This window comes from Cervus canadensis, chromosome 10, assembly GCF_019320065.1.
Source record: "Cervus canadensis isolate Bull #8, Minnesota chromosome 10, ASM1932006v1, whole genome shotgun sequence".
NCBI classification, from domain to species: Eukaryota; Metazoa; Chordata; class Mammalia; order Artiodactyla; family Cervidae; genus Cervus; species Cervus canadensis.
This window is the reverse complement of record NC_057395.1, coordinates 76844411-76858134: the sequence shown is the minus strand read 5'-3', so window position 1 is coordinate 76858134 and position 13724 is coordinate 76844411. Positions and strand designations below refer to the sequence as shown.

General features: G+C 45.4%; 1 protein-coding gene across 2 annotated transcripts in view; it reads right to left on the bottom strand.

Annotated features, from left to right (window-relative positions):
• Positions 1-12687, bottom strand: part of PTPN1 (protein tyrosine phosphatase non-receptor type 1) — a 62909-nt gene extending 50222 nt beyond the window's left edge. For both annotated transcript variants that reach the window (XM_043478471.1, XM_043478472.1), the window contains exon 1: positions 12447-12687. In XM_043478471.1, coding sequence (XP_043334406.1) covers positions 12447-12509 — 63 coding nt within the window. In that variant the 5' untranslated portion in view covers positions 12510-12687. The remainder of the gene's footprint in view (positions 1-12446) is intronic.
• Positions 12688-13724: the final 1037 nt, after the last annotated feature.

Below are 13724 nucleotides of genomic sequence, written 5' to 3'. Positions count from 1 at the left end.
CCGGGGCATGTGGGATGGTCCGGGACTGAAGCCGTCTCCTGCACTGGCAGGTGGATTCGTTACCACTGAGCCACGAGGGAAGCCCAGATGTGACTTATATAAACCGTTTTTACCTGACAGCTCCTCTGCCTGCTTTTCCTTCTCCCAAACGCCCAAGTACCAGGCCTAAGCCAATAGGCGCGCATTCCTGAACTGGGAGCATCTCTTTTCAGCCCCTTTGCTGGCTGGACTGCTAAGCTTCTTAAGAGCAAGGACCGACTGTGTCTTTCTCGCGCACCACTTATCCTCACTGCCTCCCAGCTCACGTACTTGAATGAGTGAATGGACTCAGCCTGAGAGGAGCTTACAACTGGAGAACAGAAGAGGAAATAAAGGGTAGCTAAAAAGCTCCATGGAGAAACTGATCTTCAGTTATTGATTTTAACTGCAAATATTTTAATACAAAAAAGCATTAAATGAGTAGTGCCATCACGTCACATGATTCACGGCTGAGTCAGTTCTGTCCTTCTGGGATTCAGCTTTAGGAAGGGAAAAGGTATAAACCCTGGAACAAAGATCCTGATTGCTTTATAATGGTAAAGAATCTGCCCTACCTAGTGCTTTTACTTAAAAAAAAAAAAAAAACAACACTTTATTTTTAATTAATTAATGTATTTATTTTTGGCTGTGCCATGCAGCCTGCAAGATCTTAGTTCCCTGACTAGGGACTGAACCCACATCAGTGGCGGTGAAAGCACGAAGTCCTAACCACTGGGCCACCAGGGATTTCCCTCTATTGCTTGTTCTGACTCGTTATATAGAACACACCTCTGTGGAAGAACAGGTGTTGAAGAGAGATCAAAGAAACAGCATCTCTTATAATAAAATATGAACTTCTGTTGCTAAACAGGTATAGAGACCCCTCACATCTAGTCTTTGTAATATATAAATATTCTTATTATGGCTATCATTTATTTCATCCCTTGCTAGAGTGTATAAGGTAGAGAAAGAAATATAAATTGAGACACACAACAAATGGTATCATTCCTAACCAGGTCACAAAGCAAGTCATTAAAAACCTTACTTCTTAAGATTTCTCAGTGCAAATACATTTGAGCAAGTCATTCTTTTTATCAAGTCCCACATGGACTATCCAATTTAATTTCCAAGTTGATCATCAAAAACAGTTCGTGGAAATAATTGAACATGGGACAAAAATATAGTCACACTCAGTTGCTCGAGGTGGAAAAACATGGTGGCAGCTTCCAGCTTCCTCAAAATAGCAGAAGGGGGTCAGGGATGAGGAGGGAAGGGGGAAGGGCAGGAAGGAAAGAAGCCCCTGGTTAATGATCTTAGCCTGGGTTTTAATGTCAAGGGCCCGCCCTCAGGCATTTTGACACCAGCCACCACATCTCAGGCTAAAATTCCCTTGCTCTGATTTTATCTAATAACAGCACACTAACTACTTACAAGCCTAAACATCATCTTAAAAATCATCTTAATTCTAATGCTGATAGCAAACTCTAAGGAAAAAACCCAGCCTGGAGTAGAGGCTCAAATTCAAGGTTCCAAGGGCTGGGTAGTTAATATGAGAGAGGATGGGCTGACCCGCTGGAGAGCTGTGGTAAATGAATACACACAAGTTAGATTACTAGTGTGTAATTAGCGGGAGTGGTGCCCCTGGGCCCACCAGACCACTATCACAGTGGGCTCAGACCGTGTCATCTGCAGATTTTTCAAGAAAAGTCAGAAACCCAGATTTGTATGTGATTCCTCCTGATTTATCAACAACAACAAAAGTTTAAGCTCCTCTTGTTTTTAAAGCACTGTGTGGACCAAGTCCAATATAATTGGGTGGTCCCCTTGTGACATCTAAGTAACAGGTCAGAAACGCAGACAACGGTCACGATCTTCACCTTCTCTTTCCCGGTGCTAATGGCCCAGGAGGCGCAGCACAATTCCTTGTGGGCAGTGGTGCGTCAGTCAGTGTGAGCACCGCCACCAGGCCGCTGTAAAGCTGGATCCAGGACACGGGAGACTTCAGGCAGGGAAGAACATAGAAGTTCTGACACCTAATTGTCCTCCTAAAGCATTTCCTGCTATTAAAGACCAATTTATGGTGTGTAATAAATGGCGCTGCATGTAAAGCACTTTGCCCAGTGCCTGGGGCATACAACAGACTTCAATAAATGTTAGCTATTACTGGGTTTCATTATGAATGAGCACAGAACATGGATCAGACCGTGTTTCTCTCCCTTGAATGGGAGATATTAGTCAATTACAAAAACTTAATAATCCTCTTTAGACATGAGAAGAATTTCAGAAGAAACTGCATTCATCAGTGTGGCAGTTGGTCATTTTATAAAATAATTTATGCCTACATACAGTGCTTTCTCTATTTTTAAAGACATAATGAAGTCTTTAAAGTTTTGATTTGAGCTAATATGAAAATTTAAAGTTCTGTCTCACTGTTAGATAAAGGGGGAGCACAGAACATAGAAGGCTCCTGAATCTAGCATCCGTAGGACATGAAGCTCTGATTTTCCCAGCAAAGTTATCCCACTCTCCTGGCTCCGAATCTGACCCCGGAGGTGCAGGATGTTAGATTCCAGTCAAGCTGTGAGGTTATCTGGTCTAATCACTACATTTCTCCTGACCCTGAATGCTAACTCCTTTGAGGTCCCACAATAGCAGAAGGCAGACCCAGAGCCCAAACCCCGTGCTCTCCCTTCCATCCCCTCACAAGGCCCTCGGGGATGTGTGTTCAGGGTGGTTCCTTAAGGGTGGGGAGCAGGGCAGCTTGGAACTAACGCTTTGAAGCAAAACTCCTGTGAGAAACTCACCAGTACTGGAGAGACAACAGCCCAGCCTTTAGGAGTACAAGGCTCTATCAAGGAAGGGGACAGGGTGGGAAAGGTTTCCGAGCACAGTTACATCCCAGGATCAGACAGACTCTCTTTTTAAAAATGCCCTCCTAGCTACTGGCCTGGAGCAACAGTTCCATGCCTGGAGGAAAGAATCTAATTTACGTGCTGGAAAAGGAGAGACATTACTCAGCAAAGCAATCGATGATTTTAAAAGAAGGCTGCTATGCTTCACAGTGTCCAGCTACCAAAGTACTGACAAAAATATGCTTTTGAAATGTAGCCAAGTGCAGAATACAGACCGAGTCCTACATTCAAAATTTGTCTTTCTAAGAAAGCATGTTTTAATGTCAAAGGATACAAAGCAAGCTGTGAACAGGAGACTAAAATTAGCTCAAACCACAAATAACCTAACACACTTATCACTTCCTTATGATCAACCTACAAAAATCAAACATTAAAAGCATTTACAAAACTAAAGGAGTGATGCCAGTTTAATCCTTTAACTTCAGCTGTATCCTTTCTTCCTTCTAAAGTGGACCTGACATGGAAACATTACCAAAGAATGACATTTTATTACTTTGAAGGCAAGTACAGGGGAAACCACTAGAGCTAAGTTTCACCCTGAAAATAAAATAGCACGTACTGTGCAGCTCGTCAGTGGTTAGAATGGTAACCACCTCCTCAAACTGAAGATAGGAAATTTTAGATGATGGACCACACCCATCTCCAGCTGAGCTTCACACAAAGAGCCAGGGACAGGCCAGACTCCTACTGCAAACCAAACCTTGCCTCCATCTCCTCCAGCCATCTATTTTACTTTCAAAAGGAACATCGCCATCCAATGAACAGCCTGTTGGGAAACAATAACAAGTAGTGGAACATGTTGCAAAAGGAAGCTTAGTTGACAAATATGGGTTCCTGGCGGGGGAGGGGGGGAGGTACCAGTTTGTTAAACTTCAACTATTTTTTTTTTACAGTTATTCTGAGTGATGACTACATTTTGATAAGTTTTCTGAAGCAAGTTCAAGCTCAAAAAGGATGGAAACAAGTGGTTAAGAAAAGATGAGCATAAAACTTACCAACTGCTCCTCTGTGCTCTTCAATACTATTACTCAAATTATCAAAAGCATTCTTAACAGTAAGCAGGAAAACAAGGGACAGGAGCAGACCTGGGTACTACGATGAGAACAGACGGAATAAAGCTCTGCTGATGGCACCAAATCCCTAGGAGGTACTAAGGAACTGTCAGTGGGACATGAAGGAGCACTTAAATACACTTAGAAACAGTGCCATGCTAGGCGCATGCAGGGCCCCTGAGAGCACAGCACGCATCCTGGGGACGTGGATTCTCAACGAACAGTCAAGAGACACATGGACCAGCTGGCCCTCCAGCACGGCCACCTCACCCCGCGCACCGAGGGCTGCTCCAGAGGCGGGCTTTGCGCCTGTCAACCTGACGGGGCTTAATGCAACTTCCTGACCTTGCGCCACTCTGCTTCACCCCTTCACCCCACCTCTTAGGACGATGATCTGAAAGACCCTGGCAATGAGGAAGTAGCATCCAGGCGGCAGGAGCTTCCCTGGCAGCTCAGCAGGTAACGAATCCGCCTGTAATGCGGGACAACCTGGTTCAATCCTGGGCTGGGAAGAGCCCCTGGAGAAGGGACAGGTTACCCACTCCAGGATTCTTGCCTGGAGAATCCCCATGGGGTCGCCAAGAGTCGGACACTGCTGAGCAACTACACCTACACAGCACATCCACGTAACAGAGAAAAATAATGGCGACACTCTTAACTCCAGAAGCTGTCAAAAAACAGTTCAAATTAGGGTAAAAATAAAGCAGAACAACAAGAACAACAAAAAACAAAACTCCCTCCAATACACCTTTGAATATCTTCCGAGAGGCCTCTTCTCTCTGTGCGAAGGCCACACAAATATTGACTAGCCACTGAAGCATACTTCACCTTTATCCCTGCAGAAGCAAACTCAGGCCTGACTCTTTGAAAAGTGAAGCAATACAAGGTCTAAGAGAGATAAATATAACAGCGACAAATGTTTAACCATTTGTGGTTAAATTGGGAATTTAAAGCTAATTTACCCTATTATGCCAAATGCAGCTTGCCTATTTGTTCTCTTGAGTGAAGTTATATTCAGAAGTGATTTCATGTGCAGACATTTTTAAGTGACCCCCTGTTCTTCAGAGAACTTGATGTTCACCTTCCTGTAAGCAATTCACAGCAGTGCATAATTCTCTGAGTAATCAGTACTCATCAGAATAAAAACTAGCTAAGCTGTTCCCTGGGACTCAGTGTGGCAATTTTTAAATGTGATTCTTCAAAAGCAAGAGTTGTACCAATAACAAAGCCATTAGGTAAGAAGACAAAAGTCAGGGGGAGAACGTTTAATAACAGAGTAAAGGAGATAAGGGAGAGATCTCCCTCTCTAATCACTAACTAGTAAACTAGAAAAACGCAGTCTTGGAACCCTAGTTTTGCTATGCTCATCTTATCTTTCCAAGTGGTGCTGCTGGCCCACAAAAGCCACAAAACACAACCGAGGCTTTTCTTTCTTCATCTGTCAAAGAAAGCATGCCTCACTCAGTCTTTGGGAAGACTGCTCTACAAGTAAAAGAGCCCAGGACACAAGGCTACTTGGGCCCAAAGGTTTGCTTCAACAAGTGGTTAACCTTCTTCAATAAGGACTCAAAATTTCCTGGCACAGTACTAGATTAAGAGTAGTAGGGAATATGTGAATTTTCCCGAGAAAACTACAATCCTTAAGGGTCCCTTTGTTAATAAGCCACGTTTACTTTGTGATTCTGTGCTGCAGAACACTTTAAGCACCAAATCTAGTTACCATGGGGTATCCGTAAAACTTTGGGAGAAAGAAATGGCAACCCACTGCAGTATTCTTGCCTGGAGAATCCCATGGACAGAGGAGTCTGGCGGGCTACAGTCCAGAGTCAGAGAGTCAGACACAACTTAGCAAGTAAATAACCACCACCAGTAAAACTTTACATACAGCCTCGGCAGAATCATAAGCATTTGGAACTGCAAATTAAATCAGGTCACAAATTTAAAAAGAAGAAAACTGAAAATCATGTATCAGGAGTTATTTTTATCTGCAGGGTGACTTGTACCTCAGTCTCAAGATTGACTGATGGGGGCGGGGTGTGTGTGTGTGTGCGCTTGATTTTCCTCTGGCTATTTATTTTGGGGGAAAAGATCTTATGTGGGAAATGGTCTTGTTCGTAGCTTTCAGACATTCAAAATTTACAGACTGTCAGTAAGTCACTTGTGATTACATCAAACAGCCTTGAGAAAGGGGAGGGCAGCTGTCAGGCAACTCTGAAGCCCAAAGTGAAGCATTATTTCTCAAATGCTGGAGCCTCAGGTGATGTGTTCGCAAACATGGCCGCTGCGTATACTAACATACCCTTCAAACGAATTTAGACCAGATGTAGGCTTCTTTCTAAAATTACAACATAAAGGGCAGCGACTCTTCATGTACCTAGCTGGGGTTGAATCTTTCGTAAATTCTCAAGAATCAGTTCCTCTATCTTTACAGGAAAAACCACCAATTGCTACTTTGAGAAAAACTGCAAGCGTAACTCATATGTCAGTGCCACTCATTTTCCCACATTACTGAACCAAAGGAACCCCACTTATTAAAAATGTTTCAATACCTCTTGGGAAAAAAAGCTTCAATTCTTTTGAATCTTTAACTATACTCACAAAACTTTCAGGCATTTTTGAGCCTAATTGTGCCCACTGACACCCACATACCTTACAAAACTGAGTAACCACTGCAGTGTTTACAAGGATTACTTCAAGAACATTAAACTCTCTTTGTGAGTACATTAAAGACTTTTTTTACTTGATGAAAACTTAGTGGTCAGTTAGTCAAGGATTATTTTTACAAAGGAAGGGACTGAAGCTCAAAGTAGGGAAGGGACCCAGTCAGCCTAGTTAGTGTTAGAACTGACTACAGAAAAAGCAAAAGATTCAACTACTCTCTTGGCCAGGAGTGTGGTCTGATCAAAGGCCAAAAATGTTTGCCTTTACCATTTATACTTTGAGGAAAAAAAAAGAAAAATCACAGATTTTAAAAGGGTTGTTACTTTATGGAGAACCATATTTTTAATCCCACCATAGTCAAAACATATTTTACAAACCAGGTACATGTGAAGCTCTTCTAGAAGGCATGTGAGAACAAGCCGAGTGATGAGAACAGAGTAATTCAATGATTTTTAGAGAGACAGATATACTACCTCCAAGTTTCCTATTAAGTTCACCCCAGGCCAAGGACAAATCTGTTGTTAAACTGAAAGTTCCTGTGAAACACACTGGTGGTGTGAACGCTACTGCGTAAGAACCTAAGCGTTTCTTCCAAGCCACCACAGTGGGCAGAAGCACACTGCCTCACCACGCCGCGGCTCACACTGGGCTGGTTTCCTCTGAGAGGGGCCTCTGCTACTAGTACCCACACAGGCCCATCATTCATGTGTGCCTACCATCCCTCCTCCCCTAGAACGCAAGCTGGGAACCACGACTGTCTGTCTGTTGTCAGGGCCCAGAGCAAAGTGCTGACACCCAATTCGACCCCAGCGTTTCTTAAGGCACCTGTGGCCAGTGCGGAACACACCTAGATGAACGAGAAAGATGAAGAGCCGACCTCCACAGCTCGACTCTACAGGAGATGCGCCCAGATGCGAAGAAACCACTCCCATGAGAGTACGCGGCTTTGAAAGAGATGGGTGTGAAGGTGTACAGACACGGCAAGCGAGAAGGCCAAAATCTAGTGTGAGGGGCACGCGTCTAAGCCAGAAAGAGGGACTGGCAGCCTAAACAGAGTGCTGAGCCAAGGGACAGAAGAACGAGAGAGAAGGGTGAGTCTGGAGAAGACTGCACCTTCCAGGGTGGCTAGAATAAAAGGTACATGGGAGAGAGGGGAAGGCTGGAGCCTGGCTGCCACGCCAAGGAGTTTGGACCTCACACGTAAACGACAGCGTAGAAGTAAACAGAGGAGAGACAGGCTCAGGTGTGTTTTTAACACAATTACTCTAGAGATAATGTGAAGAATACATCCGGTAGGGCGGGGGAAGATGTGGAGAGATTGTTGAGGGACCTTATTAGTATGTTTCTGGTTTCGCTAATTTCTGTCATGTGAAACCAGATATGGTAGCAGCATAGGTAAAATTTGAGAACTGAGACCACTGGGATGGTAGGAAGCATGTCATGGTGACCAGGCAGTGAGATGTGGCAGAGGGAATCAAGAACCACTGCAAAGTTCCCAGCATTCCTGGATATTCAAAACGTGCACCGAAGGACTGGTACCAAACTGCATTGTCTTGGACACAATGACCCAGCTGGACTCCCCACTGTTCCCGAGCAGGGGCAGTACAAGGGAACATGCCCAGCCTCTGTGCAGTCAGTATCAGCTGGTTACCATGAGCGAATTAACATAAACACTGTAGGGAGGGACGCCAGCTTGTGCAAAACTCACACGCCATCAGGTAGGCTGATGAAAAATACATGCCATTAAGAGCACAGCATTGGACCAAAACTGCTAAAAGGATTCTGCAACTAAATGATCAGAAAACGGACAACTCAAAAAGAGAAAAAAGGCGGCCGTGGGGTGGGGCGGGCAGGCGCCATGGAGCAGACACAGTTATTTCAGCAGTTTAGAGAATGAAAAAACCCCTACAGGAAATTTAAAGATTTATCATGAAATTCAATATACATTAATTACATTACTCAATACCAGAATTTTTAAAAAATAGATTTGGGAGAGCTATTTGTGCTAAAATGCAAAATGCACTGGAGAGACTTTGGAGCCCAATGGTAGATAACTGAAAATTACTTGCATTACCACTATATTGGCGGGATACAGTCCATGGGGTCACACAGAGTTGGACACGACTAAGCACATACGTGTGCGTGCATGTATACACATGTTATCCGCCAGCTGACTTTTTAGAACCATCTGGTACGATTTATGATGTACTTCCAAAAGAACCAAAGTATTCCTATAAATACAACAGTGATGTCAAACAAATAATGACAGCAAAACACTCTTCCTTTCACTATTTCTACTTGTACCCCCTGTTAATCTAAGAGGAGTCCAGACAATTACAAGTGTCTTTGCACATTTCCAAAGTGGGGATCAGACACCTAAATTTAGTGCACTCAAACCAGGGCTACAAGAGAACATTTAGATCTAATGGGTCACTCAAGATGACTAGGGCTTCCCAAGCTCTCCATGTCATTTCCGTTTGTCTTATTTTTTTTTTTAAGTGAAGTGAGTCATAGTGTATAGATCTCTTCCTCTGTACAAAACATAGTTTTTCTCTGAAGAGCATAGTATTTATATAAAAATTATTAGGAAATTTTAATATTCGCCTTAGACTATAACAACACAAGAAGTGTAGAACAGTAAGGAATTTTAGTGGACTATTGTTACAACATGGTTTTAACACAGTCAGGCTTTAAGTCGTATTTCACAATGAAAGCAACTATAAAAACAAATGTCAATTGGGAGAGTGGCCTATTTTTACAAAGCCTGCCTCTAACACAGAATAAATCTTGCCTTCGAGTCACAAGCTGTTGTTGCAATCTCTTTTATCTGAGACAATCAAATCATTCATACTGAGAAGTAGTGAACAGTGTCAGAGAATCAAAGAATTAAAGATGAGAGAAATAGTGAAAATACCTGACCCCAACTTTAAATTACAAACGTGCCGTTTTTCCTATTTTGATTCATTCAAGCCCACTCTTCTCTCATTCTAGCTCCAAAACCAATCCCTTTCCCCTATCTCTTCTCTCTTGAGCACTCAAGGCCCGCTATGTATTACTTCCACTTTTCAAACCAGACATACAATCATTTAAATGATAGAAAACAATTTTTAAAGCCATCTGCACATGCTTTCAGAGCTGACTTTTTATAGACCTAAATGCTTATCAATGTCTATGCTATTTATTAGAATTAACGACTAAAACCAGTTATACTCACTTTATCAAATCGACAGAGAATCTTTGCTTGAAACATGTGTTTTCTAAGCTGCCACATTCCTCAGCATGTAAGAGTCTACTTCATCCTGTGTTCTTTTCCCATTGTTTCTGAGTTTTTACATCTTTTTGTTCCAGTTAGAAGTTAGTATAGTGAGAAATAACTGCACTGCTTTGTTTACAAAAATTACGTATTATTTTTTAAATCACAATAGACTAAGCAAGCTCAAAGTGGCTTGATAGAAAGTTGCCTTCCTTGTGACATGCCAGAAAATATTTTTAACTTCCATTTTCTACCAACCATAAACACATTTCTTTGAATTTCTGAAAAATAATGGTTTCGGTAAATTGACACATACTTTGGAAAATCTGCCACTTTAAACTCAAGGTCATTTGAATTCTATATTGTTTTAAAATGCCACAGTTGGCTGTTAACACTTTTAACGTTAAGAAGGAAAAGAGCTTCTAATTTCGATTTTGTAAGAGAGAAATATCTGTACTGCAAAGGTGAGAAAGCCTGAGTGGATAATTCTCTAAGATAAAAGAAACCACCTCCAGAAATGTGGCAATCCATTATGAGTCTAGAGAAATCTCAACACATAACTCATGGGACTTCAAGGTGGTAGACAAACTTAAGAACGAGGGAAATTTAACTGAAGACCATGCTCCACGCTAATGGCTTGCTTAACACAGTTTTAACAATGCTTGGGTGACAGGTCTCTCACTCTGCCCTAAAACAAATCAAATTCAACCAAAGGCTTTTTACAATATGAATTTGTTGTTGCCAACTGAGTCAGTTTCCATATAAAAGATTTTCCCCCAAACCTCCTGGAGGCCACCCCTACTTGAGACGGGGTACATCATAATCAACTTCAACACTTCAGACCAAGAATTTTTTCATTTAAAACCACTTTACTCTACTGTATTAAATCTGATGCAAAAAACTTGTCTACACATTCTCAAAGTCACTCGCGGAATTCATTCAATTCACTCAGATGAGACTAGACATGGAATACAAATTTTATATATTGATCGACCGTACTTATACAGATTAGAGTGGTTATAAACATTAGTCTATCAGAAGCTAATATACATTACAGTGCAAGTAAAAATAATCCTGTCAAATAAGCTTGATGCAAATCCACATGAAACCAAGCCTGCCAAAAAAAAGGCTTTTGTTAGTCAAGCATACCAATGAAGTGCTTAAAGCTTTTTTTCCTTTTTAAGTGGAGCTCAAAATAGATGTTAGTACTACCAGCTGATGGGTCTCACAATTTGCCTTTTGAGCCTATAAGCCGAAGACAGCCTTCTCGCTTTACACAAGTAACACCACCTCTCTATTCTGCACATCGCTTATTTAAAACACCCAGTGTGGTTTTTTTGGTTAATCCTCACAACCCCCGCAATGACATTTAATCGGGAGCAACACATTTTCCTCACAGGATTTCGCTGCTTCTGAAAGCAGACCTCTTCATCTTTTCTAGCTGATGATGCAGACATATGGGAGAAACCCCACCTCCCTAAGTTTTTATTCATGAACCACCATAGCCCACAAGGAGACGAGGACTGCGAAAACATCATCTCCACCCTGACCGAAGGGTCAGATGCTCGCCGGAGAAAAATATACTGTTTTCGAGAGAGTTAAAAACGTTAACCTCCCCCCACCCCGCGCTGCCTGCCTGACACGGGGTAACCTTCTGGCCCCAGTGGAGTGGGTGCTACAGGCCTCCTGGCTGGAAAGCGCTTGAGTCTGATATTCTCAGGGCTGAGCTCACGGAGCAAATGCCTCTTCCTCTGACAGGTCTTCCCTGATCCCCTTCTCTGAGACAGCCCCTCTCCCCTGAAGTCACTCTCGACCCGCTGATATTTTGGTTTTTTTCCGCAGCCCCTGTCACCACTTGAAATGATCTGCTCACGTGTTTGACTGCCCCCGTTCGACACTAAGCTCCCGGGCTGGATAGGATCTCGCAGGTCTCGTTCAACAAACAGTACTTCCAGCGCCTCCGCAGTGCCTAGCACGGTAAGAGGCACGCCGATGCAGATCCATCAAATGAATGAACAGGAAAGGGGAAGGGACTGTCATCCTTGGGACTCGACGCAGCACGGCGACTAGGGGGAGAGGAAATGTAAGAGAGGCAGGGCGGGAGTCCTCCTCTCCCCCCGGGGAGACAAAGGAAGACAGTCCGCGGTGGTCCGGTCTAGGAAGGGAAGTGGGGGCGGGGGGCGTTCTGCCCACCACCCCAGGGGACAAAGAGTGGCCGGGCAGGGGGGCGGGGTCGGGGTGCGAGGCTTCGCGCCGAGAGCGGAGGCCGGCGGCTTCCAGGCTCGCGAGGTCGGTCAGCCGGGGCTGGAGGACCTGAGGAAGGTGGGGGGGTCAGCGGGGGGCTGCGAGTCCCGGGAGAGACGCAGGCCCGCCCAGGGGACAAAGACACAGGGCACCGGCCGCGGCCGCCGTCCGATAGCGTCCTCAAGCAGCGGTGGCCGAGGCGGAGGGCGGGACGCACAGGGAGACCGGGGCCCGGGGCGGCGTGTGTGAGGGGAAGGCTCTCGAGGCCTCAGGAAGGGCCTGCAGCGCTCCGGGGCGCTCCCGCACCTGGTAAATGGCCGCCCAGCTCCCAGCTCTGTCGATCTGCTCGAACTCCTTCTCCATCTCCATGACGGGCCGGGGCGGCTGCCGCACCTCACCCTCGGCCCCTCTGCGCCGTCTGCCGCTCTAGGCCGCGTCGCGCTCGCCGCCCCGAGTCCCCCAGCAAGCCTCGGCTCCGCCGCTACCGCCGCCTCAGCCGCCGCCGCCGCTTCTTCATGTCAACCCGGCAACCGGAAGTACGCACCGCGCTGCCGCGAGCTCCGCCCCTCAGCCAGGAGGGCCAATCAGCGCTCGTAGGTGTCGGCGAGCACTTCCGCGGGGCGGGCCCGGGGGCGGGGCCTGGCAGACATCTTACCGCGCGCGTTCCCCCCTCCTTTCCCGGACTCCAGGCTTGGGCGTGGCGCGCGCCCGTTGCCTAGGCGACCCCTGGCGCCCCGCCCACGGCGCGTGGGTTTGCATGCCTCCCCCCACCCCGCCCACGCGTCTTGAGCGCAGGCCGTGACGCGGAGCGTTGGGTTCGAGTGACCTTGAAGCAGTCATGCTTCTTTTCTGCAGCGCCAGGGCCTAGGTCTCAGGGCTCAAAGCTGGAGGAGGCGCGGGGAGCGAGGGGGCGTTACGTGCTCCCCTTCCAGGCTCCCTTCTCTGGCCCGATGTCCGCCCTCGTTTCTTGAAACTTAGCGCTTCATGGTTTACCAGACTGTTGGGAAAGGCCCCGCTATTCTCTGAATGTACTTTCCGTTTTGGAGTCTCCTGGGCGCTGCGGAAATGAATGGATTGGGATCTTGAAATGATTTTCAATATTTCCCAAAATAGCAAGGAAGTCCTGCTCAGACTGGACGCAGTGTAGCACACATTCCACGGTGCAATAGTGTTGAATAATGGCAGGTTTCCGGGCCGACCTCCAAAAGATTCGGATACAGGAATGTGTATTTTTCACCCGGCAACCCAGCTAATTCTGTACCTGTGGTCCTTGAAGCGCACGTGAAAAGGGCTGGTCAAGTTGCTTTCCCGCAGGTTCTGCTATAAGCCATCTACCTTTGGCTCTGGCACCTTATTTAGATTTTGTGAACTTCGTGGGGTCAGAGACCCTACAGGAAGGAATCATCTCTCTTCACTGTTCCCATCTCAAGCTTCCCCAAGAGTTGTGTTGAATTCCAGCTCATTCCTTGAGTGCTTAGGTGGGCACTGTGCCTGGCATTTCAAGTACATTTTCTCATTTAATCTCTACAACCACCCTACAATATAGGCACTTTTATTATTCTCATTTTGTAGATGAGGAAACTG